This window comes from Alosa alosa, chromosome 6 (assembly GCF_017589495.1).
Source record: "Alosa alosa isolate M-15738 ecotype Scorff River chromosome 6, AALO_Geno_1.1, whole genome shotgun sequence".
NCBI lineage: Eukaryota > Metazoa > Chordata > Actinopteri > Clupeiformes > Clupeidae > Alosa > Alosa alosa.
Window position 1 is genome coordinate 23,679,158 of NC_063194.1, and position 27,294 is coordinate 23,706,451.

General features: G+C 42.7%; 1 protein-coding gene across 1 annotated transcript; it reads left to right on the forward strand.

Annotated features, from left to right (window-relative positions):
- Positions 1-1,958: 1,958 nt before the first annotated feature.
- kcnj19a (potassium inwardly rectifying channel subfamily J member 19a) lies at positions 1,959-24,901 on the forward strand. Its single transcript, XM_048246860.1, has 3 exons — positions 1,959-2,962; positions 20,011-20,227; positions 23,787-24,901. Exons 1-3 carry the CDS (start codon positions 2,297-2,299, stop codon positions 24,476-24,478), a joined length of 1,575 nt encoding a protein of 524 aa, XP_048102817.1. The 5' UTR covers positions 1,959-2,296; the 3' UTR covers positions 24,479-24,901.
- The last annotated feature ends 2,393 nt before the right edge of the window (positions 24,902-27,294 follow it).

Sequence of the window (27,294 nt, forward strand, 5' to 3'; positions counted from 1 at the left end):
AACTCATGGATTGATCAAAACCAAAATCACCTGTGAATTCCATGACAAAACCCCATGGTCAAAGCAGACTAAAGAAAAGAAATCCCTCCAAATATGAACAAATGACTAAAAGGGACAGAGATAAGGTGGCATCAACGTAAGGGTCTTATGATATGAAAACATGACTGTTTATTCTAATCTTTTGAGGGGTATATAGCTTGCCTGCATGGTAAGCCAAACTCATTCATGAGTGAATAGTCTGGTCACTCACGATTGGGAATCCTTTACAATGCATTGTGACGGGCGTAGAAATATCATAACATTTGAAATCATTGGTCTTTCACACTGATCAGAGTCACCTAAACTTTACAAACTATAAACAGAATAGGCAGTCAGGAAACAATGTATGTGAGCTTACTTTTGGTGTAAATACATTTCTGCATTTTTCCATCTACAATTTTTGATGTTTGCAGTTTTGCAGGCATTGCTTCTACCATCTACCATAGTCAGTTTTGATTTTGTCATCCCCCTCGTTGTTGATTGGCCTGACATTTTTTGTTTGTTTGATGGAAACTGAACTATGGTGTTCCAGACTAGTATCTCCCTGAAAGGAGAAAAGTGGGCGTGGTCAGGCTAGTATATAGCACCACCTGGTAAAATATGCTTATTAACTGCATGATAGCATTACACAAGATAACTTCATTCTGAAAATGTATGGTTTACCATAATCCTAAACACTATACTTGAAATGTGTTGGAGCGGACATCAGAAAAAAATAATGTATTTCCATTTATGAGGCTAAATATTGATGCAAACTCTTTGTATGGTTCATCATTGTTCCTTATGATATCACCATCTATGCAATGTCAGAAAAAGAACATTTGGCAGCATATGTTGAATTTGTATTGCATATTCTCATGTGCTGGAGTGGACAGCATTTGATGGAAAACGTTGGTGGTGAAGTTTAGGGTGATTTCCCAGAAGCATACATGCTTCTGATGTTCAGATTGGTTCTGGGCATGTTGTTGGGGGAGGTTGTTGCTTGGTATGAGCAAAGGTATACCCTCTCTGCCAAATGGGGTCAGTCTGTTCAGCTCTTTCAAAGACTAATGTCAAATTTCTGTTGGACGGATTTTTTACCTTTTTTACCTTTTTACCTTACCTTGGTTTAGATTTAAAATGAAACACCAATTTGTGCATAAAAATGACTGAAAGGTGCATTTTGTGCCAAGAAATTGTATTTTTACCGTTCTTTTTTCAAGTTGTCAAGGTGCACTATAGTCATTAATAATAACATATAATGTTGTTGGAATATTATGACATATTTAGGGGTACACAGGCCTGTGTCTGAAAAATACATAATTTTCATTTAGCAATTGACTACAGAACTTCAAAAAGTCACATAACACTTGTTTTTCCATTTTCAATTTCACTTCCAAAATACACAAATAAATGAACACAAAAGCACACAGACAGGATTTACCTGGCAATTGCATTTTGCAGTTTTCTACCGAAGGATGGCACCATTTCATAGCCTTCACCTCATATCTTCTGTTATGCTTCATTTACACACACGCACGCACGCTCTCTCCCACACACACACAGATTGTGTGTGTGTGTGTGTGTGAGAGAGAGAGAGAGAGAGAGAGAGAGAGAATTCTTGATTCATGAAAAACTCTATGTGACAGTTCGTATGCATTGACCATAAAGCAAGCCTTCGTGAAGTTTATTATTACTTATTATACACACTAATCTACCAATCTCTCTCTCTCACGCACACACACAAACACACAAACACACACACACACACACACACACACACATACTGTACACGCTCGCACCAATCCGGTCTAGTCATTGACAGCGCATTTGATGAACGAGGAAACGCACTGTTCGTTCTTCAGCCCCCGCCCCCTCCTCATTTTGTTTCTCTCGCTACTCGGCGTCTGCATGTGTCTTTAGAAGAAAGAACCTTTCAGAGCGTCTCTGTAGCTTTCTCCTCTGTGCGCTCTCCGACCTGGAACGCGAGGAGCGCGCTTGGAGCAGAGAGAGAGAAGATTTCGTTAGGGAAAAGTTAACGTCAACTTAATCATTCTGGGATACTGACATCTTGGTGAAAGTCGTTGTCACTCTATTAACCAATTCCAACGAATCCCAAGTGATCATGATATGTTACCTTTTTAGACCATAACTAGATCTGACCAATGCGCGGATCCGCTGCGCAAATGGTGCGCTTGGATAGTTAAGTCTGCTGTCAACAAAAGGCCGAATAACTGAATTTCTCGGATCACACCAAGTGTCCAACACCACTGATGTCATGGCAGCATTGAGGAGGAAATTCGGGGAGGACTATCAGGTCGTGAACACGAGTCGGGGAACCACTTTCTCTGCTCCGGTCAAGAAGAAGCGCCAGCGTTTTGTTGAGAAGAACGGCCGTTGTAACGTCCAGCACGGAAATCTCGGTGGAGAAACTAGCAGGTACCTATCAGATCTATTCACAACACTAGTGGACTTGAAATGGCGATGGAACCTGCTCATTTTCATCTTAACTTACACAATAGCTTGGTTAGTTATGGCATCTATGTGGTGGATCATTGCCTATATCAGAGGGGACATAGGCAATGGCCACGACCAATCATATACTCCATGTGTCGCCAATGTGTACAACTTCCCCTCAGCTTTTCTCTTTTTTATCGAGACGGAGGCGACCATCGGTTATGGCTATCGCTACATTACAGAAAAGTGCCCTGAGGGCATCATCCTCTTCCTCTTCCAGTCACTTCTGGGCTCCATCGTGGACGCGTTCCTCATCGGCTGCATGTTCATCAAGATGTCCCAGCCGAAGAAGCGAGCTGAGACGCTGATGTTCAGCCAGGACGCGGTGATCTCGCAGCGCGACGGGAAACTCTGCCTCATGTTCCGGGTGGGAAATCTCCGTAATAGCCATATGGTGTCTGCTCAGATCAGGTGTAAACTCATTAAGGTAAGCGAGAGAGAGAGAGAGAATTTTGCAATGGTGTTCAATGCAAAACGTATCAAAGGAGAAAGTCACCAACTCAAAAATCTTGGTTGTGCTTTAGGGAAAGTCATATTTTGTTTATTCTTAGACAATGATACATTATATTCAATTCCACCTGTTCCAAAATAACACAGGCGTGTTGCCTGAAAAATGTTAACAAACCGACAGAGAACAGTCTGGTGTATATTATAGTGATGTATCAAACTGTTGCACAATTTTTCTCTTTTACAATTTAAAACATGTTAATAGCCAGTGAAACAATTTAAAGCATTTGTGTTGTTGTTTTAATAGACTCTTAACTTTGTTTCTTGTAATAGAAGTACTTTTTGTGTTTGTGTGTGAGATGGTGATGTGTACGTGTGTTTCCAGTTTGTCTGCATTCATTACAGTACATTGAGCAGACTATGGGTCCAGTTAATGATGCATAACATTCCTGGGAGACAGGGAGACACATACACATGCATGCACTCACAAGCACACACACACACACACAGAGAGAGAAACAAAAACAGAAAGAATGACACTCACACACAGGGCCCTAATTTAAACAGCGGTCAAAATACAAAATCTATCAACAAGCAAATTTTAATGCATGAACCATAGATATTGTGTGGCAGGATGGATGAAGGTGGCATGGTGCACTGAGACAGAGATTCTGTGTGTGTGTGTGTGTGTGTGCGTGTATGTGTATGTGTATGTAACAGGGTGGTACATAGGAAGGGCCAAGGGGCCAATCACAGTAGCCTGACTACACCACCCTGAGGCCTAGTGCATCAGGGAATCTTTAAGAGATTGTACCGCTTTCAGGTTCGAACTACACAGTGGACATGAATTACAGGAAAACAATATTTATTAAGACAAAGGTAGGGAAGTGGAGATCTGAGAGTGGCAACAATGGAAATTCAGACCAATACCATGCAAGCATAAAGAAAGGTTCACCTGTTACACAGCAAAGGTACACAGTAAAGCTACAAGGAATACACCAAAAACATCACACATGTGCTTAAACTAGACCCCCCTCAGAGCCACCTCCCTACTAAATAAAGATGAAAGTTACAAACAGAAGGACAAGACAGGCAACACAAAAACCAAACATAAAATAACCAAAGCAAAACCAAGACAAGACAAGACAGCAGCACGACCCATGTTCCCCATCAGCATGACTGTGCTGCCTAAAAGAAGAGAACACAGAAGATTAAACAAAGAACACACCACAATATACATAACATAAAACCACAAATGTCTATGGGGAGACAGCATACCTGACGGTAGCACAGACAGGGGCTACACCAGTGGAGTCTACATTGCTACTGGCTGCTGCCCCTCTTAAGTAGTACTCCACTGGTGCCAGATTGATCAAATGCCTATGCCCCGCCCCCTTCATTAGCACTTCCAGGTGCTATGGGGGGAAAATAGCAGGCAGAGAAGGTCTACCTGCTACATGTAGAAGGGGGATAGGGTCCGGGTGACAGACAGAAGCGACTGGTGCTCACCTGATTCTGGTGATTCTGCCATTACCAGAAGCCTTGTGTAGACAGAGGAGAGTTAAGAGCTACCTACCTACCTAGCACAGGGTGACAGAGAGGTATGTTAGCCATGGATAATATCAGTAAACCTTAACCTTAGTCTTTTTGGTTGAACCACCAAAGTGGAGGCTGTGTGCTCTGCCATAACTCAGCTTCAAGCACTGACTCTTACACCAGTGCTGGTGTGTGGAAGTGGACAGAGCGCTGGTCAGAAATGCAAATATCACCGTGCGTTCACAGTAGTGGCCCCACACAGACCCACTCAAGCGATCAGCGCACCGCACCGACCTGCACCTAGAGACCGAGTCATTCAGAACTGGTTTATTACAACATGTCAGGACACACATTAACAGCAGTCTGCCAGCGGGGGCTGATATAATGAGAACGGGTTAGTACGTGGGGCATGCCAGGCTCAGGAGGAGCCACCTTTGAATTCTCAGAAGATGACTGAATAAGGGGTGAGAACGAAGCTGTGAGTGCAGCATGGAGGAATAGAATAAGTGTGATGGGCATAAATGTCTTAGAAGTCGGGAGGAAAAGAAACGACCACTGCAGGAACCTTTTCATAGGTAATCCTTTAGTCTTTTATATTCTTTTATTGTAATCTCTCTTTCTTTCTCTCTCTCTCACTCTCCTCAATCCAATCTGTGATCTCCCACTGGTATTGTTGCGTTGCTCAAGGGCTTTGTTCCTCTTATCCTCTTAAGATCCCTTCGCTGACACAATAAATGTGTAAACGGATCAGAAATGCAAAAATAACTTTGACCGCCCCTAAAAAAATAAAGGGCTCACTACCAGGCTGAATGACTCACATGCAGATTACGTAAACCAACAATACCAAACGAGAGATAGGCATCCATGAGGGGAGGTGTTTTTGTTCTTCCCAAGGTGAAACAAAACAAGACAGCAATAGAACAAATGCACCAAGCCTTTCATGACAGACAGTATGGCGAACCGTTGTTGCAGAAGTGTGTGGTAATTGACTTGATAAGCTCTCAGTGGATGCCTGCTGTGCATTTTTGTAAAGGCAGAACAACCATTTGAATAGCTGTGTGTTTGCAGTGATGGTAAGCTGATGCACACAAGTATATACATGATAATTCATTTACACACGCAAAGTGAAACACTGTCTCTCTTCCTCTCTCTCCATATTTTTCCATCTCCGTTCAATGTATACATTACACACACACACATACACACATACAGAGAGAGAAAACACATGTGAGTGTGAGAGTCTGTACACACAGTCAAGGCCCAGACTCACCTAATTGTGCCTTTACACAGAACAAACAGGGGCACTGTTGTGGCGTTCCCCCTTAGTCAACTTCCTCCACTTCGCTCCATTTCTGCTCTCATCACCTGTTAGCCACAGGCTCCGATTAGCGCGCTCTCATGTTCTCCGCTCTGGTATGTCCCATTTCACACAGAGTCATGGCAGGGAAGGCCCATGTAAGGCACTGCAGAGGTAGCTCTGCTGTGTAGGAGTTTCCACTATACCTCGGTTGATCCTCAAACTCAGGCACTTCCAGTGCAGCAATCTGCACATAGTGTGTGTGTGTGTGTGTGTGTGTGTGTGTGTGTGTGTGTGTGTGTGTGTGTGTGTGTGTGTGTGTGTGTGTGTGTGTAAGAAAAAGGAGGAAAAAAAGAAAGACTGAGCTTTTTCTCTCTGTTTCAGTTTGCCTTCTCCCTGTCTATACTGCAGTATCTAGCACAGATCTTCTAACACAGATCTGTTCTTCTTGCTCAAGTCTACTTAATCACTTCTCTTTTGTACACAGTTTCTGAACATTATAGGGTCAAATAGGATGTGTGTAGGCAGGACAGATTTATGGACATTGCGTACACACAGTGTATTTTTGATAATGTTTGCATTTGGATTTGTGTGCATTTATAGATGTGTCTGTGTGCATGTGCAAGTGTGAGTTTTGCATGAGTGTGCCTGTGTCTGTGTATTCATGAGATCATTTATTAATTTGACAGATTACATTTATTTATATGTGCTCATTTGTGCCTTTATCAATTGTACATATGGATGCCGAGTGTTTAGACAGCTGCTTACTCAGCCGTACAAGCGACTGGATCGGCCGGCACGCTTCCCCTGTTTCTATTAATTACACCCAAATCAGCTGCTGTCCTCGTGCCCGCCTCTGCTGTGCCATCTTATCATCATCGTTGTGTTGTCCTGTCATTGCCCATGTGTTAAACTGGCAAGGCTGAGTGTCAGAACGCTTAGATTGTTATGAGAGAGTTTGTAGGAAGAGGGCAGGGTATTCCGAGGGTGAATGAGGCACCAGGTGGAGTGATGGTGGTAATTGAAAGCTGTGAAGGAATGAGATGGGATGCTTTAAGAGCAGGCTGACATATGGTGGAGAGACATGGGAGTGTTGTGCCTGTGCAGGTACAAAAACACATAAACATCCGGAAGTATGCACATACACGTAAATACAAAAAGGAGTAAACACACACACACACACACACACACACACACACACACAGCCTTAGGAACAAACAGACACAGGGAATCAAATAAATATGGTTGCAAAGCAACACAAGTGAAAACAAAAGGAAAACTTTCTTTTATTTTTAATGGAGCAAATAGAAGATAGTTTTCTATAAGAACATTGAAGCAGAATTGTTTGCACGTGTGTGTGTGTGTGCAGAGGGTTGCATTTGCCGCGAGCACCAGGCCATTGATTTCCACTGGTCTTCTAATAAAGATAGCAATGCAATTGAAAGAGGGGGTTGCAGCCTGGGGAGTGTGAGGGAGGCAATGGAAAGCTTCTTGAGGACTTAGAGTTGGCCTTGCTAACATTGATCCAGAAACTTCTGATGAGGCACTGGATGTCTGGAGTGCTAATGCCTTCAACCATACAATCAGCTACATAGGAGATAGCATACACACATACGTGCACACATACACACACACACACACATACACGTACACACACGTACATGGGGATTTCAATCCAGGGACGCAGAATATGTGAACTTTGTGATGAGCATCCAACTGAAACATTGAACTGTAGAGATGCTTATTTGCTATTGGAAGAAGGCTTCCAGCCCTGCAGAAGAAGCAGAGATGGCCCCTCCTGCTCCCGCCTCTGAGGAAAAGAGGTGGAGATCTAGTGTGGACTGAAGCACAGCCCAGACACAGCAGCATGACTGACGATGGGGGCTCATACTGCCTTGTCCTGTTTCACGGGCCTGGGTGTACTGTAGTGTACCGCGTGCCTGTGTCTTATGCGTTTGTTTACAGTGGACATTAATAGGCCTGATGATGACGGACATTAATTGGGTGATGATGACGGGCGAGCCCCCGATTTATTCAGACGACTGAGAGCTGTGTTGTGTGTGTGTATGAGAGAGAGAGAGAGAGAGAGGGGTAGGGGGTTGGGGAGGAAGTACACATGCATAAATTCAATTTATATGCACATACACAAGTGAAAAGAGAAAAGACAGGGATTAAGGGTTCTCTTTTTCCCCATCTGTATTCTTTCCCTGGCTCTTTCTCTTAGCTCTTAAACTCAAAACCGAATGGAGGGATAGAAAGAGGAGAGAGAGAGAGACAGACAGATTAACAGACAGAGTAAAAGAGTCAGGGACACAGAAAGAGAGAGTCTGATGTCTGTTTAGAGTGGAGCTCTTTATTTTTGTTATTATCAGAAGCATGCATTAACACGAGCTAACCTGGATTCTAAAGCACTTGGGATGTGGAGACGCTCAGGAACAGGAGTGCATCCCTCTGGCAAGAACAGCTCTCCCAGCACAGAGGCCCAGCCCAGCCTGCCCAACACAGCAGAGCAAGCACAGCTCTCCCAGCACAGAGGCCCAGCCCAGCCTGCCCAACACAGCAGAGCAAGCACAGCTCTCCCAGAACAGAGGCCCAGCCCAGCCTGCCCAACACAGCACAGCACAGCTTATGGACACATTTATGTAGCTGTGTATTGCATAACCCTTGGGAGGGTAGCTCCAGAGCAGATGTGAAAAGCCAGTGTTTCAGTGATGGCTGTGAAGGAGGGCTGTATGTTGCTGTTAGCTAGCGTTGACAAAAGGGCTTTTATTAGGATGGCTGAAGGAGAGATATTGGGAGAGTGGATGTGGTCATCTCACTGGTCAGGGTTTTTTTTGCCTTAGAGAGGTACAATCTCTCTTCTGCTCAAGTGGCCCTAGTCCCTGAATTTAATCGTGATGCGATCGTTCTATCTTCATCCATGTGCTTGGGTATAGCTTTGCTTAGGTCGTTATCGCTCTCTCTTTTTCTATCTCTGTATCTTTCTTTCTCCCTTTCTTGCTGTCTTGCTCTTTTCTGTCTTTCTCTGTATCTCCCTCACTTTTCTCTCTGTGCTGATCGATGCAGTCCTCTCAAATCAGCTTCTGCAAGTAAAACTGACTCGGATGATCAAGAGGCTCTTTAGCCAGCGATCAATTTCGTTTAGCGCTAGTCATTGCCGCCGCTTCTCGCAACCTGGATCCCACACTGCAAGGTATAGGATAGGAGACACACACACACTCTCTCTCTCTCTCTCTCTGACTCACACATGCTGTAGACTTGGCCATGTGTGTGCTTTCTAGACGTTTCGTGACCAGTTTGAGGTTTTATGTCATCAAGTATCACTTGAGGTCCTGTTTCAATTCAATTAGCCTGACCAAAAGCCTGGGCAGGGGAATATCATTTGTGCCATTCCTGCAGCCCCACTGAAGGTGTCAGTCTGAACTCAAAGGCCAGTCAGTCATCAGAGAGGAGGAGGGCAGTGGGGTGGGGTGGGGGCGCAGGATCAAAGGATCCACTGTGAAAATACGACAGGCATTCACATTATTGTCCTCAAGAAGCCAGAAAGAACTCACATCTGCACAGGTTCATCTGCTGTTTAAAGCAAGTGTTGATGGGCAACATTTACACATCTTTGCGAGATAATAATACACCTCTAGTCAGACAAATAATTCATTCATTCATTTATTCATTCAAGTGTAATCAGGTCAAGTTTATTTATATGGCACAGAGGCACAGAATACACAGAGGTCATTCAATGTGCTTTGCATAAACAAAATCAAACAGTAACAGCAAAAGCATAGAAGGGCAATAGTCAAAGGTCATAATAAAAACAGAAAACAAAACAAACAAGGTAAAATCATTTTAAAAGACTAAATAAAAGACACAAGGTAGAATAATTTAAAGAATGGGTAACTCAGTGCAGGTATCTGAGAACAGTTTGGTCTTAAGTCTAGATTTAAAACTGGCTACAGTTGGGGCTTTTTTGATGTTATATGAAAGTTGGTTTCAGAGCTGAACCACATAGCAGCTTAAAGCTGCTTCATCATGTTTAGTTCTAACAGCAGGTTTTACTATACTAACAGGTTTTTCTCCTGAGACCTGAGAGGTCGAGAAGGTGTGTACTGCTGAAGCATTTCTGATAGGTATTTATTTAGGTCCTGCTCCATTTACTGATTAATAAACAAGCAATAGTGCTTTAAAGTCAATTCTGTGACTTACTGGAAGCCAGTGCAGGGACTTAAAAATTGGAGTAATGTGGTTCTTTTAGTTTTTGTGAGAACCCTAGCTGCTGCATTTTGTATCACCTGAAGCTGTTTGATAGTCTTTTTAGAAAGGCCTGTGAAAAGCCCATTGCAGTAATCAACCCTGTTGAAGATAAAGGTATGAATGAGTTTTTCTAAATCATGTTTTGACATCAGCCCTCTAAGTCTGGCAATGATTTTGAGGTGGTAAAAAGCTGATTTAGTTATTGCTTTCATGTGGCTGTTGAAATTTAGATCACTGTCAATTAATGCACCAAGATTTTTAACAGTATCCTTTGCTTTGAACCTGTTTGTGCCTAGGAGAGTGGCAACCCTAAGTCTTTCCTCCTTTTTACCAAATATAATGACTTCAGTTTTTTCTTTGTTCAACTGAAGAAAAGGTATCCAGTTGTTGATTTGGTCAGTACACTGACAAAGAGATTCGAGGGGACCATGGTGATTTGGTGACAGAGCTAAGTAAATTTAAGTGTCATCTGCATAGCTATGATATGAAATCAAATTATTTTTGAAGATTTGTCCAAGTGGTATAGAGCCCCAAGATTGACCCCTGGGGAACCTCACAGGTCAAGGATGTTGGTGTTGAGGTGCAGTTGCCGATGGCAACAAAGCAGCTCCTTTCTTGTAAATATGATTTGAGCCAGTTGATAACTATACCTGTAAATCCAACCCAGCGTTCTACTCTGATGTTGTGATCAACAGTGTCAAATGCTGCACTAAGGTCCTTAGCAATAGGACCAATGTTTTGTCTGCATTGAGGCGTACAGTATGTCATTTCAAACCTTAACCCTTTGAGGTCCCGGGCCTGTCAGACACTTTAAGGCTGTCTGCTACACCTTGATATTTTCATCTTCATAAGTATTTCATCTTACTAAAAAACATCGGTAACGCTTTAGAATAACATGTGCTTATTAGGTATTAACAGTGCATAATAAGCAGTTAACAATTCATTACTGGGCAGTTCCAGCGTAATGGATGTGACAATTGGACTCATATTGGTAAACAAAATGCATTAGAGTGGGGGCAAAATTAGAATCAGTGAATTCATTTGCATAACTTTTAATGTAACCTCTGTCCTCTGAATACTGAGAAATCCTCAAATTTCATATAATCAATTTCATCCTAAGAATACAAGGCATTTTATCAGCGTTATGGATGTGACATGAAATGGACACACTTTTGTGAGAGATTACAGGTTTTCTACAAACTCTGTGAATTTTGAAGGAAACTGCCGAAACTATGATATATGTAGCATGGAGGAGACTTGAATGACCACAAAAAGTGTGTTTTTGAAACTGAGAGGCGGTCATATTTTGTACCGCTATGCGGTACATCTAGTTTATTGCTGTCCTTACTCCTGTTACTCTGTGGGTATTAGCTACAGAGGACCTGACACTTCAAATGCTGGCATATCGCGTCACATTTAAAATTAAACTGTGTTAAGCAGACGTGAACGGCAGGCTGAACAGATCTGCAACAGAAGGGGGTTACTATGTTAACTCCAGCTGCAAAGTCAGCCATCTTCACCAGCTAACACGATAATCCAGTTACTGTACAACAACAGTATGACAGTTACAGGAAGATAATCGCTCAGATTTTCGTTATTAGGCCACTTGAAAATAGGCTATGGCTAGGCTAATCACTGGAGGTATTTTAATATTATGTTTGTTTTGCTAATGGTTAGGCAAGGCCTCCCTATGGTTTTGATCAACCTAATAATCTTTGAAATGTCAATTGTAAACACTAAGGTGAAATGCGTTGAAACTGACATGCCACCAGAGCAGACATTTTATCGTCTTTGAGGTATAATAAAGACCCCAGTCTTGTAAATTCACATTATGTAACATCCATAACGCACCATTAAAGGTTTTAAAAGTAAGAAAGGGGCACAATTTGGTCATCACACTTTACATTGATATAAATCAGCTTTGCACAAACACTATGGACATTGTCGCATCAACACTGTATGTGTAGCATAAACTTTTCCTATAAAACGTTATGGATGTGACATGGCCATGGAACTTGTTGACTTAAAAACAAAAGCCTTACAAATGTAAGGAGTTGTGCTCTTAAAGGCAAGCTGAGCATAGACATTGCTCTACCATTCCCTTGTCAATCTGGAATTTGTCAAATGACACAATTTGTTTGAACCTTGGGTCCATTTATCCACTTTTTAAATATGTATAATATTACCATGTGAAAAATGTTGTTTCTGTATGGTTGCACAGCATATTTATGATATAAAAAGAGTGTCATTCTCCATCAAATTCAATCAGATCAGTTACAAACAATAAAATATAGACATAAATGAAGATTTTAACAACAGTTCTATTTGGGTATGCACAACTTTTTTTTTCCATGGTAAGGATGACCTTTGCATGGAATTGCCCTACTAACAGTTAGTTAACTGTTGTTATCATTTAATAACATTAACTAACTGTTAACATGCAGCTTGTAAGTGTTAATAAGCAGCCTTTTAAGTTACTTACAAGCATATTTGTTAACAGTTGTAAGTGTTAACAAGCAGCTTGTTAATGCTTGTTAATGGTGTATAAGACAAAGAGGTGGATAACTAATACGCTTATAAGACCTTTCTTACCTATTTGTTGTAAATTTTAAGTTTAAGTTTAAGTTTAAGTTTAAGTACAGTTTAAGTACTTTGTAAGTAACTTAAAAGGCTGCTTATTTACACTTACAAGCTGCATGTTATTAAAGGATAACAACAGTTAACTAACTGTTAGTAATGAATTGTTAACTGCTTATAATGCACTGTTAATACCTAATAAGCACATGTTATTCTAAAGCGTTACCAAAACATCTATGCAAAAGTGACACATATGGTTATATTCTGGAAAACCTCAAACAAAAACAATAATAATGTGAATGTAATGAAATTAGTTTTTATTAAAAATTCAGTGTAAACATAACTTGACAAAAAACTATTTTCAGAAGTCTTCAAACCGTGTAAAAAACATTATAAATATATCTTGGCAAGACTTTTGAAGTCTGAACCTTGTAAACGTTGGCTACATAAAAGTAGGATGCACATTCAGAAATGTTATGTAGTTTCAATACAAATTAAACACTTCAGACTAACTATGTTGGCTCTTTCAAATGAATAATGATTAGATTGGTGTGTCACACCTGTAACTTCCCCCTCCCCCTGTCAATGTCCATGTGTCAATAGCTCTGCCAGGGCACTGTAGTTACCTTCCCCCAAAGCTTTGCAATATGGTAATGCTATGGTAAAGCTCTCTGCTCCCATTTACAGTCTGTCACAGGCAACCCATCCAAAAGTAGGATGTTCTTCACATCATTGTTTCTAGCATCACCTGGCGTGAATTTGAGTATCATTTACATGTACACCTAATCTGTTTGCATCAGGATACAACAGTATTCTGATGCAATTTCTTTGGTTTCTCTTTGGTTACTTCACCTGTAGCCTAAATGCCTGCATTTTACAATTTTATGTACAGACTTATGCACGGACCATAATAAAGTTACTTTAGCAAAAAACTAAGAACTGTTTCAGTGCTGTGATTTGCAACCTGGAAAACCAGAATGAAAGTAATCATCATACCCATTTGATGTTAGGAAGGTGGTTAGTTGATTAAAGACTACTTTTTCAAGAATTTTGCCAATAAAAGGTGGATTGGAGATGGGCCTGTAATTGTTTAGCATGGATGCATCCAGGTTATTCTTCTTGAGAAGGGGCTTTACAGCAGTTGTTTTCAGGGAGCAGACAGCAATGATACATTTACAATGTGAAGGACATCTGCCGCTATAAGGTGAAAATCAGTTTCAAGAAATTGGTAGGCAGTGTCTAAGACACACGTAGAAGAGCTGAGATTCTGTACCATTTTTTCATTTTTTTAAGCTGAACTCTGACATTAAGTTAAGTTTTCCTCCCTTTGTAGCTGGAAGTTCTGGATGTTGAGTTGAGAAGATATGTTGAGTCTGATTTTGTCAATTTTACCTTTGAAAAAAGATGTAAACTCATTGCATACAGTATTACTTGAGAGAAGTTCAGGTGCTAATTGTGAGGGGGGGATTTGTTAACTTCTCAACGGTTGAAAATAGTACACGAGTGTTATTTGTACTTCTACTGATGATGTTAGAGAAGAAAGACTGTCATGCTTTGCATATTGTTACAGAGTTTTATGTGCAGAGCATTCATAGTGGATCTGAACTTTGTATTTTTCTTTTGGTCTTCCTACACTCTCTTTTTAGGATGTTAACCGCAGGATTTTATTACCCTGTTTTCAGGATTATCCACATTCAAGTTTAGATCCCCTGATATAATAAGACAGTCAAACTCTATGCAAATGGCTGACAGCAGTTCACCTAGATCTTCAAGAAATACTTTAGCTGAATGTTTTGGAGGCCTGTAAATAGTCAGTAATAAAATCTGAGGAGAAAACGTAATATGCCGACTGAGAATATAAAGAGGTTATTGCTGCTTAATAGGCATGCATTGATTTGTTTATTCATTCATTCACTGTACATCTAGCATTGTGAAATATCAGGTTCTCAAGAGGCCCCACACATTGTTATTTTCCTGACTGTCTCTCTAGACGGACAAATTGGTGTTATTACAAATATTGCAGTGAAATAGCTCTATATGGAATTGAATCATTGATTAAAGGTTTGACAGAGGGCAGGAGAAGAAACAGAAAACCAAACAAGGGGCCAAAACAAATCTTCTGATGACTCAACTTCTCTCTGATGCTGGAAAACAAGATAGATACGTATATAACATTTCACTTCATGACTTATTAACAACATTCCCTCTTTTTCTCCTCAGGGCATATTTCCCTCTGATACCTTTCTACTGATAGATTTTCATTAATTATTCAAATATAATCAATCAAGAAAATACCATAACCATAAAACTGGAACTTATGAGCTTTCTTTTTGCTCCTCCTCCTCTAATGAACACACTTGTCATTGTCTCTCCATGGCCCTTTCTGATACCAGTCCGTACCCACTCCCCCTCGGTTACGTGCACTTGGGTGGGAGTCATCCTCACAGCTAAATCGAGTTCCCTTTATTAGCCCTTTATAATACCAAACTCGGCTTTGGGATAAAGTTCACTCTTCCTAGTGGAAACAGACTCTAATGTAACCTTGGATTTGTGGACAGGTGTACTCATTGTCCTCCATAACATGCTGCATTAATTGACACACACCTTCGACAAGTCACCATCAGTGTTAACTCGCATTGGAGGGTTTATAACACACTGTTTCGGATGGCCCTTAATATGGCGCACCCTAGTGGCTAGTGGCCAGGGAGAGGGCGCCGTAACTAGTTTCGGAAAGGCCCCATATCTTTATAATATGTCAGTGTAATCAGGCAGCTATTAGTGTTGCCAAAAGTTTTCACATGTCTTTGTTAATGTTAGTTATGCTTAGAGATGGTTAGTTATGCTTGGAGCTGGGTTGTATGTAAAGCTTTAGATGAGCCATGTTGTGCCATGAGTGTGTTAGGTATTGAGCATGCACAAGATATCAGTGTTTTTCCATGTGACATGATGTAAATGCATCTGAATACTGTGGCAGAATTTATTCAGAATGTTTCATCACAAGAAGCTGAGATTTTGCAATGACTCTATTAGCATTGACACGTCAGTATTCATTGCAACATCTGAATACATATTCTCAGTAGGTGCCTCAGCTTGTATAACACAATGACATAGAAGTAACATGTTTAATTCATGTGAACTATTTCATTGGAATTAATTGCTCAAATTGGGGCATCACAGCATGAATCAATTTTGTAAACAGAAACAAAATACTGCATTAATTTTACACATTTCATTTGTGCAACCGATGTCCACATTACAATTATGTAAATCCAAAACGGACATCCTGGCCATTATCACCAAACAACCAGATTTGGTAGTATGGCAGCCAAATGGTCAAATTGCCCAAATGATTCAAGTGCACAGCTGTATTCCACTCTTACCCTTACGGTACTTGATTTGACAACATGAAACCACGCTTGATTGTTTTGGTATCACCCAAAACAATGCACTGGTGTCACACCTTGCAGTATCACTGCTGCTGAACTACCCATTTCAGACCACAAAGTTGTGCTATTTGACACCTATGGTGCCTGCCTGTCATGAAATCCCCATGAAGTTCATGTCATACCATCTCACAGCATTAAAAAGGTCAAGCCAGAGGAACCTGCTTGTCTAATTAACTAGAGGGTCATGGCAACTCCTGCTTGTCTGCAGAGCATAATGTTCTCATATACTCTTCAAGTTCACATCTGAATTCAGATCAAGTCAAGATCAATGGCGATTTTAAATGAAAGTTCGGGAGGAGCTTGACAAAATATGCCACGCCTACAGTGTCCCTCTTAGCAGGTCATTTATTCCCAGCCCGCCTGTTCTGGTTTGATCACTGGCTTTCAACCCACCACCTCCCCATGGCCTCCCATCTTCCTAGGTTAAGAATAGCATTGGTGTGTACACATGGATCTTGCAGCAGTAGATTCCTGCACGATCCCTGCAAAGCACTCCATGACCCTGGCTAGAGATCTCGCCAAACACGCTTTTCGCTTGCTCCTCTTTTTGCAAATTTGTAACGTGAACTTAATTCTTCCACCTGTCCGTTGGATCCTGTCCCAAAAATCTTGATTAAGATGTGCCTGCCTTCTGCTGCCCCTCTGATAACCTCTGTACTTAACACGATTGCCTTCATCAGAAACTACCATTGTCAGACAGACGCTGAAAAAGCTTTTATATAAAATGTAGGTTAAAGATGGGTCAATAATGAAGTCATCAGGACCCAGCTGACTGTAAAAGATTTTTCAGGCTGACATATTCATTGTTGTGATGGTGTTGTTTACTATATCCTTCACTTTTTAACTACACTGTAACTGAATGTTTTATGAATATTCGTATTTATGGTGTTTGTGAAGGACACAGATGGGCCTGTTCTGGATGATCATTGTACTGTACACATAGGCTCCCTGCCCTTGGTCCCACACTATCATCCCACTTCTCACACCAAGTACTGTAAGGGAAGTGAGCAGTCCCTTTGCCTTAACTACAATCTAACTACATTTCCCAAAAGCCATACTGGGTAGAATTTTGAACATAGTGCATACTGCATCTGTAGAATGTTGGACATAGTGCATACTGCATCTGTAGAATGTTGGATATTGTACATACTGCATCTGTAGAATGTTGGATATAGTGCATACTGCATCTGTAGAAAGTTGAATATACTGTAGTGCATACTGCATCTGTATAATGTTGGATATAGTACATAATTGCATCTGTAGAATGTTGGATATAGTACATATTACATCTGTAGAATGTTGGACATAGTGCTTACTGCATCTGTAGAATGTTGGACACAGTGCTTACTGCATCTGTAGAATGTTGGATATAGTGCATACTGCATCTGTACAATGTTGGACATAGTGCTTACTGCATCTGTAGAATGTTGGATATAGTGCATACTGCATCTGTAGCAACGGCTCTTTTTATAACCAAACACATGGGGGAGACAGCCTGGAGCTGAGCGACTGTATCTCGCTAGCTCAGTTTGGCAGTGAAACTAGTGGGATGGTGATGCCAGGCTACAGAAGATGTGACCTGTATTCTCCCAAGGTTTCTTTCTTCTCATTTCAAGAAAGCCAGCCAAACATCACAGGCTGGTTCGGCATGCTTAAGACAAAGCCATTTGGGTCAACAGAGCCCTGGTGCACTTCTTCTACTAGAGAGACAAGTGTTGCTGCAGGCACCTCTGTGAAGATGCTTTGTATGTCAGCATTTGAGATACTGCAATCTGTCTTTTTAATGCTGAGCAAAGACGACAGTGAAGTGCAGTGAAGCGGTGACATCCCCTGGTGGTACCAATAGATCACACGACACACATACACTGAAAACACACACACACACACACACACACACGTCTCAAAGAGCCTCACACAGCAGACAATAATAGTGTACACACAGAGGCACTTTTCTTGACAATAATCATGCAGCCCAAGGGATTGCTCCTCAGTCAGGCGGCAGTTTTTGTCATGGCACAACAGTTACAACAGTTACAAACGTATATGTTCAGCAGTTTGAGCAAAGCTCTTCTCATTTCGCTGTAGCAGCTGAGAGGTGACACTACTCCTCTTATATTGTGTGTGTGTGTGTGTGTGTGAGAGTTTCTGTGTATGTGTGCGTGTGTGTGTGTGTGTCTGTGGGTGTGAGAGAGAGAGAGAGAAAGAGAGAGAGAGAGTTTCTGTATCTGTGTGTGTGTGTGAGCTGAAGAAATATGCAGGCATTTACCTCTTCGGCATGCTGCTGACCCTATGACTTTCCCCACTCAAAGCACATCATGTTTACATGAGCTGATGTCAGCACTCTAATACCTGTAGTTCACTTCATCATAGAGCTGCAAACACATCTTCCTGAAATATGTGGAAGAGGGTGAATGCGAGAGAGGCGGAAAAAATGGGAAATGTGTTTGGTGGTTTCTCTGCAGAGACAGCTAGTGTGCCTCTGTGTGGGAGAGGGTTGTGCAGGACTGAAGTTTTGAGGTGAGAGGTGTTCATGAATGTTTGTATGTGTGTGTGTGTGTGTGTGTGTGTGTGTGAGAGAGAGAGAGATGATAATATATAAGCAGATGTTAGTGTTAATATATAACACTTCATGAAAAATAGCCTTGGTTTTAAAAAGCTCAGTGTCTGTGGCAGTGTGAAGTTTGTTTGATATGCCTTCACTGTAGTATGGAAATGTGCACTTATGAGTGTGCATTATAAGCCAGCGTTAAGAAGGCTGTCATAAAAATCTGAACTGCAGTGAGCAGCGATCATTTATGCAGTCCATATAATCTAATGGGAGATACGGTAAGCTGGTGTACAGCCACAACACTGTACATCCATACTGACAGATCCTAGAGGAAGTGCTGTTTGATCAAATACGTGTGTGTGTGTGTGTGTGTGTGTGTGTGTGTGAGAGAGAGAGAGTGTGTGTGTGTGTGTGTGTGTGTGTGTGTGTAGGGGTGGTGGTGGTGGTGGTGTGCGCATGTGCATGAACAGTGTGATACTATGTGTGTGAAAAGTATTTGTGTGCATAGAGTGTGTATTATATGAGCACACTTCTGAAGCCACAAGAAGGATATGCTTGGAAATGTCACCCACCCAATAAATATGCCTTAGAATGTCCTAGTGGCTTTGAACTAGTGTTTTTTTTATTTTGTGTAGAGCACACACCCTGAGATGAGAAAGGGTGCAGGATCAAAGCCCAGTGAGCTTGTGAGTGCACCAAAGGGAGATAATGGGCAGTGTGTGTGGGGCCAGTGAGTTACAGAGCGCCACTCACCAGCTCCTTCTCAGCTAGCCATTAAATGTTTCCACCTCAGTGTTCCGCCAGTGTGGCAGGTCCTGTCTAAACAATGGCCATTTCACACTCTCTCTCTCTCTCTCTCTCTCTGCATACATACACATACGGACACACAACACACACACACGTACACACACACACACACACACACACACACACAGACACATACACACACAGACACACACTCTCTCTCACACACACACACACATAAAGACTAGACAGTGACCTAAGGCCAGTGTTCAGCACACTGGCCCTTGGGAACTTATGTATATTCAGTGGGGTTATATTTATCCAGAGGAGGTAGCTATGGTTATTCAGTTATGACCTGCAGTTATGTGTCTTCCATGCTGGTGTCTTCTGCTCGACTACACTGAACCTGGCTCTGTGACCACTGTGCACTCATAACAGATCACGGTGATATGACCTGATTGCAGATCAGTCCACCCAAAGCAGTAAATAAATAACCAGTGCTAGACTCTCAGGCAATTTGTACCCATGTATGTGTATCTGTGTAATTGTGCAGTGCAATATTTTCCCTCTTTCTCTACTTTTCTCTCTTTTTCTCTTTCGCGCTGTCTCTCTGTCTCTCTCTATTTACGTAGTCTCGTCAGACACCTGAAGGGGAGTTCCTGCCGCTGGACCAGTGTGAGCTGGACGTCGGCTTCGGGACGGGTGCTGACCAGCTCTTCCTGGTCTCACCGCTCACCATCTGCCACGAGATCAACTCCAAGAGCCCGTTCTTCGACCTGTCGCAGCGCTCGCTCAAGAGCGAGCAGTTCGAGATCGTGGTTATCCTGGAGGGCATCGTGGAGACGACAGGTATGGCTGGTTGACAGCTGCGCCCACACACACACACACACAGACACACACATACACACACACAGACACACACAGACACACACTCACACACACACACACACAGACACACACACCTCCCCTGTCTTGCTCCTCACCTTACTGTATCTCTCTCCAGCCTCCAGGCATGCAGCTGGGGTCCAGCAGCCTGTGTACATTCAGCCCAGTATTCTCACACGTGATGCTTTCCCACTCACCCCCCACCACTCACACTCTTCCTACCTCTCATTCCTTTCATTCATCTCTATTGCTCTATGTGTATGTGTGCGTGTGTGTGTGTGTGTTGCTCCCGTGTGTGTGTGTGTGTGTGTGTGTTGCTCCCGTGGACTTTGAAGCACTCACTCTGAGATGGCGTCTCTCCCTTTCCTTTTCACACTGTCACACAACCATTCCCTTCATTTACCCAGCAGAAACCAAGAGAGATGGATCTGCTCTCTTTTGCGAAGCCCTCTCTAGTTCTCTCTGTTCCCATTGGTCCCTTCAGCGTTCTGCCTCTCGGGTGGAGGGGAGAGGAGTGGAGGCAGATGGAGGAGTCGGAGGAGGTGCAGTGGGGTGGGGTGTGTGGTGAGCAGGGAGGGGGGATCCGACCACTGATTGAATTATGAGGACTTCTTTATTACTGTGCAGGCGCTATGCGTTAGCCCGGCACTACGCATAATAAGAGCCCCGTGGTCACACTCGCGTCACTTTGATGTACGAGCGCCAGACTCGCCGTGCAGGTCTCATGTACCGTCGATGCCGATACACTCTTTCTCTCGTCTTTCTCTCTCATTCTATCCTTTTTCTCTCCCTTTTTTCCACAGTTGAGGAGATGAAATGATTGCAAGCGTGAAACGTGACGGACAGACATGGACATGAGAAATGGCCCCCAGGCACTTTGTGTTATCTTTTCACATTTCCCTTTTATTTATGCCTGTTGAAATGGTTATATGGCACCTTTCCAATAAACTAACAAACAGACAGACACACACACACACACACACACACAATACTGTGAAATACAGAGTAAAAAAGGGGTGTATTTGGTATTCCACTATCTTACTTCCCTCTAATCTCTTTAATTGAACCCCTTTTTTCAGTTCATTCTGTACCGATAGCTTACTCTCTTGTTTGCTGGCATATCAGCATTGCTTCTGACTCCCTTCCTGTGATTCTTAAATTGTTCTCATATCGTTCTGGTATGTGTAGTTTTTTGTTGCTTTTCTTTATGGGTCAGGACTAGTGATCGAAAGCTGTAGCAGTACACAAGCAGCAAACTCTGCCATCTGTGTGATACCTCAAGTGGTTTACGCCTCTCTGATATATCTACAGTATATGCTTTGTTTTTTCTCCCTTAACCTACAGGTGCTGTTTTGTGTAGCACTGCCCTGCAGTCGGCTGCTCCACTCCTCTGTGCTGTGCTGTGCTGTGCTGTGCTATGCTGTGTGGGTGTGTGGGTGCTGGTGATAAGGTCATTAAACTAGGCTGCTGGCTTTAGCCCCCTTCCTATTAATTTGCCAGCCTCTGCATCATATCCACAGAGAGCAGAAAGAACATTTTCAATTTATTCTCAGTGTGTATCACACTGTGTAGACACACACACACACACACACACACACACACACACACACACACACCGTAACAGAGTTGCCCCGAGAGGTCTGCTCACTGAGCGCAGAGTGCTTATTGACTGACAGTAAGGGACTCCTTTGGGCTCTCTGTTTTTACCATGACTGGTAAAAACAGCCATGTCAAGCAACGAGGGTCAGCAATGATGATCGATTCCCACCATGCAGAGGCATTATTGGGTCAGCCTTCTCTAACTGAGTATCATGTCTGGCCATCACGCTGAGTGGGCATCATCATCTCTACAGGGGCTGTCTGATATCCACATGAGAGACATACCAAAACTCATACTGAGAAGAGGAGTCATGTACTACATCATGTCAGAATTGCATAGTTTGTTTTTAATATTGTAATTAATCACATTTATCACTTGTCATATTTGTGCATCAGAAAATGTATGTAATGTAAGGAAGTAACATTCAATCATTCAGCACCATTTCATAATGTTGTAGCACTTTTTGTAGTTTTTATGATCATGTCTCTTTGCATTCTGCCGGTAGGGATGTTCATTGTTATTTATATTGTGAGTAAAACTGTTGTTAAGTGAACCAATAGTCAACTCATCTGTCTCCTCCTGTCAGGTGGAGCTCCATGAGAGCCCCATGTCACTGCATACATTGAATGATTCAATCAGCAGTGATGCATGGCCCAGGGTCAATAGTGTGGATTTCTGCAGTGATCTGAAGAATTAGACACCTAATTAGGTGAAGAAATGGGCTTTCCCAACCAGACAATGAAACTTATGATGCTCTTGACTCGGCCCGTTACACTGGCATCCCAACGGCTCCCTGACCGGTGCTTCATCGGATGTGTGCGTGGACAGTTAATTGAGCTCTCCTCATGGATGGTGTGGAACGCACAAAAACCTAATGGTTATTGATCCTGGCTTGGCACATCTGCTGGCTTTTTTTTACAGTGAATACAGTATATACATGTCGTTCCCACTGATTTTCAAAGAAATTCCAAAAAGGTCAGGCTTTTGACTACTGTCCTCTGGAGAGCCCCTTGTTTTGTGCTCGCATTGAGCTCATTATCAGACCTGAAGGGGGACATGCTTCTGAAGTGACAATGGGCTAATTGGATGAGTTGTGCTCAGTGTAAATGTGCAAGAGAGACATTGTCGGTCCCTTTATGGTCCGTGGACAAATCCCGATCTCATTTGCTGAGAGTATCATTGTGCCGGGGTCTGCTTTTCTTCTATTCAGAGCACATTTTCAGCACTCACCATTCCCCCAAAAGCCCACTCCCGCAAACTCTCTCTCTCTCTCTCTCTTACTTCAGTCTCTCCTATAGTAGCTGACTGATGATGTTGGCTTTTCTGCTTTCATGAGCTGTTCTATGTCTCCTGGTCTGAATTATGGCAAGAGGAGTGTTTAAATCTCTTCTGTGGGGTGCTCACCACATGCCAACCTCAGTGCTTGTAAATTTCCTCAGAGAAGGAGAGCAAGAGAAAGAGAGAGAGAATGATCAATAAAAGACGCCATGAATGAGCAAAAGAGAACCAAGGAGAGAGAGAAAATGAGTGCAAAAAAAGGCTTGCATGTGTTTATGTCTGTAAATTATGTTGTGAACACATGTTTGAAAAGGACATTATACATGCAGACAGTCTCTTTGAACTCAACCATTATGGCTTAGAGACAAACTGATACTGTTTTTTTTTAGTGCAAGCTCTCTGTTTTGGCTGTTACTCCTTTTTCTTTCTTTCTTTATTTCTAGTTTACCTGTTTTTTTTTCAGTCTCACCATAATTTTGTTGTTTTTCCTGTGGCATTTCTGTCTGAATTGCCTCCTCTTTTACCTGTCGCCAATGTCATCCCAGCTGCATCACTCATATGCATCATATGACGTGACCATCACTCATATGCATCAGATGAAATCAACTGTCTCTCTTTACCCTTCTCTCACTCTCCCTCTCTCAGGTATGACTTGCCAGGCTCGGACGTCCTACACAGAAGACGAGGTCCTGTGGGGTCACCGCTTCCTGCCTGTCATGTCCCTAGAGGATGGCTTCTTCCGCGTGGACTACTCCCAGTTCCACAGCAACTTCGAGGTGCCCACTCCCGCCTACAGTGTCAAGGAGTACGAGGAGAAGTCCTCGTTACCGTCGCCAGCGGCGACGCCACACCGCGACCGCGTCTTCTCCGTGGACTGCCTGGAGGCGGTGGAGGAGCGTGGCGGTCGGGGAGGGTCGGTGTCCAGCAGGCTGCCGAGCAAGCTGCAGCGCATGAGCTCCTCGGGCAAGGAGGATCTCCAGCGGAAGGTGCTGCGGCTGAGCTCACAGCCCGCCGAGCGGGCGTGCAGCACGGGCGACCTGCCACTCAAGCTCCAGCGCATGGGCTCGTCGCCGTGCCAGGACGAGATCGCGGGCGGCGGTGGCGGTGGTGGTGGCGTGAGCGGCTGCGTTGGGGAAGACCAGGGGTTGCAGCTCAAGTCGCTCAAGGTGGGCTTTGAGGTCCACGGGGTGACGCGGTCCACGGGTGACCTCCACCGGCGCAGCCTGCTCCACACGCAGATGCACGCTCCCCTCCACACGCCCCTCAGCACGCCCACACCCAAACGCCCAGAGGACAACTTGCCCGCAAAGCTGCGCCGCATGAATGCCGACCGCTAGCCTTTGCCCAGAGAGCCCAAAGGAAACGGTCTCAGAATTGAACTGCTAACTCCCAAAACAGATTTTGAAAGGATGTATAGATATATAATATTTAATATGGACAATATGAATTGAATGGCGCAGGAGGCATGACTTGGATTTGGGTGGATCGTTACCAATTTAGCTGTTTTTGTTTGAGTCCGTCTTAATTTTGACAACAATAGGAAAGATGGAGAACAGCTCTTAACTGGATTTACTGTGATTTCATTTCAATCTTGTCTGGTAGTGACAGAGTAGACACTGGCACTTCTCTGTGTTGCACATATGCACACACACATTTTGTCATCTATGCTCGTATACATATTATTCTGACCACACACACACACTCAAACAGTTCCTTGTTGTATTTCTTAGTTTGGAATGAATAAATTCTATTTAAGATGACAGCAAATTCTGTGGTATAGTTTCCCTTCTTCTTTCTATTCCTCTCTATGGAACCTTTCAAGAGAGTTCCATTATCAGCATCATAGTTGGCCCCACAAGACTTCCGTTTTAACATTCCATATGTTATCTTAATGCAGAGGAAGTAGATTGGGGCCCAAATAGAACGTTCAAACATTGTTTTTGTTTACCTTGTTGAAAGGGTCCATATTACAGATGAAAAGAACACACATGATGTGTTCACACAGAATGTATAAGTGTCACCTGTATACAAATGTTTGTTGTACAGACAGTTTAGCTCCAGCCTTAGGAAGCAAAGTGAATAGTCCATATACATTTATGTATTATGTGCATATATGCACAAGATGTCAGTCAAGCTTATAGGGATGGAAAGAGTGCTTTCTCTTCACACAGACTGAATGACTTGCATTCAGTTGACTAAGGGGACTGTAATCATTTCCCATTTACACACTGTGTTGCTTTGTCAATTTCTGCCAGTGAATGGCCTTCAATTTTGACCTGGGTCCATTCGCTATCATTAAGTGAACCGGTCAGGACCCTTTCATTACCTTCAGAGATGAGGCACGGTTCTTGATCGCCCTGGCGAACAAATGAGCGATTAATGTGCATGGAATGGGGCCGTGTGCTGTGATTGGCCCAAAGGTTACCAGTTGTCATGGCTGCGTGTGAGCAGGAGCAAACTAGACGGGAGCGGGGGGGTGTAGGCCTGTGATTATCGCAGTTGGAGGGACTGTTAGGTCAAAAAAGGGTACAAAGCGTGAACATAAAGAAAAGGACGTGACCTTGTGTTTTAACAAAACCACTACATCTACATCCCTGACCTAACTTGACTGTGGCCTGTGAACCTCTTTCTTATACAAGGTAGTATTTATTGTACTTTTGATTGTTCTCTGTTTTTTCATTTCATTCAAGTCACTTCATTTCAAGTCACTTCATTTTGGACCAAAGCGTCAGCTAGATGAATAAATGTGAATGTATGCTGATGTAATCTAATTACACAACAGAGACAGGAAGGGTTACAAAGTACACATCTATTTGTGATCAATTACTCAGCAGTAATTGCTTTAGCCCCGACAGTTATAGATTTGAACGGCCAGGGCAACACCCTCCACCTATCTACTAATCATGAAGTCAGTAGTGTTTCGGCATCCAGATCCGGTTGCCAGCTCTGCCAGTCAGGGGGGAGGGGATACACCACTCTACAGTAATTTGAAAGTGATTGCAGTACCAGTTTTGGCCACAATCTTACATCCGGTTCCTTTAAAGGTAAACCACATCACACTCACTCACATAGACACAGAATATGAAAAATTAAACATTTACCAGTGCAGTTTAACATTCAGCTCATAAGGGTCATCACGCCCAAATGTATCCAATACTCATGTACCTGTTCACCCCCAACACTCCCAAATGATTGGTCTAAATCCAACTTTAAAGAAAATACTCACTCACCTAACACTGCAGGTGTGAGCACTGCTTGTGGACTTCTGCATATAAGAAGAAACTTTTCCTCATACATCAAACCAAAAATACTGCAGTGGCATTATTACTTAACAGACTTCACTCATGACATTTTTGCAATGTCTCAAGACTTATAATAATGAGATTGATATCAGTGCCAGTCTTTTTGGGTAAAAATACCTGCGCTATGAATGTTTAATAGACAGATGACAGGAGTAGAGGTACAGATGATGATTTAAGAGAAGCTAAAGGCAGTGCTAATGCTAGTACTTACCCATCCTTATAATAGTGTAACAAGACAGGACAGAAGTAGTGCTAATGCTATTACCTACCCATCCCAGACCCGGTGGCAGACACAAATTCACGGACGGGCATTACACTTTTTCAAGGGGGGCACGGGAACTTAAATTGATCACGGTAGTTTAAGCTTACACTTGACAAAACATTCTAATATGAAAATGTAGATGCAATTGTTGTAAAATGGTGCGGCTCCTTTAAGAGAGCCCCGTGGCGGTGTTACATGGCAACAGGCACCCATGTTAACTGGCTGGTTGGTGTCATTTCACAAGTGACGACGTTTCTTTGACAGATGTAGCCGCTTGCAGATTCTGATTGAAACTGGAGACGAACAAATACAAATATGCATGACATATCTAAATGTCAAAATTGTCTGTAGTAAGCTACATGCACTGGACCATGAATATGCCACCAAAAAACTAGATGTACCGCAGAGCGGTACAAAATATGACCGCCGCCCAGTCCAGCACATTTTTTCCACAAAAATAAATCACGCTGAAAGGCATATATGATTCTAACTGTCTCACTAAATTGCATTATGCACACTCAATTCTCACTGGTATCTGCTAGACAACAAGTACCAAAACATGATTAGTTCATAGATTTCACATGTAAAA

Bases quoted from the DNA above. Each gene is read 5' to 3' on its own strand.
- kcnj19a (XM_048246860.1), top strand. From the start codon at position 2,297: ATGGCAGCATTGAGGAGGAAATTCGGGGAGGACTATCAGGTCGTGAAC. The intron at 2,963-20,010 runs GTAAGCGAGAGA...CTATTTACGTAG, and splicing joins TCAGGTGTAAACTCATTAAG to TCTCGTCAGACACCTGAAGG. The intron at 20,228-23,786 runs GTATGGCTGGTT...TCCCTCTCTCAG, and splicing joins GGGCATCGTGGAGACGACAG to GTATGACTTGCCAGGCTCGG.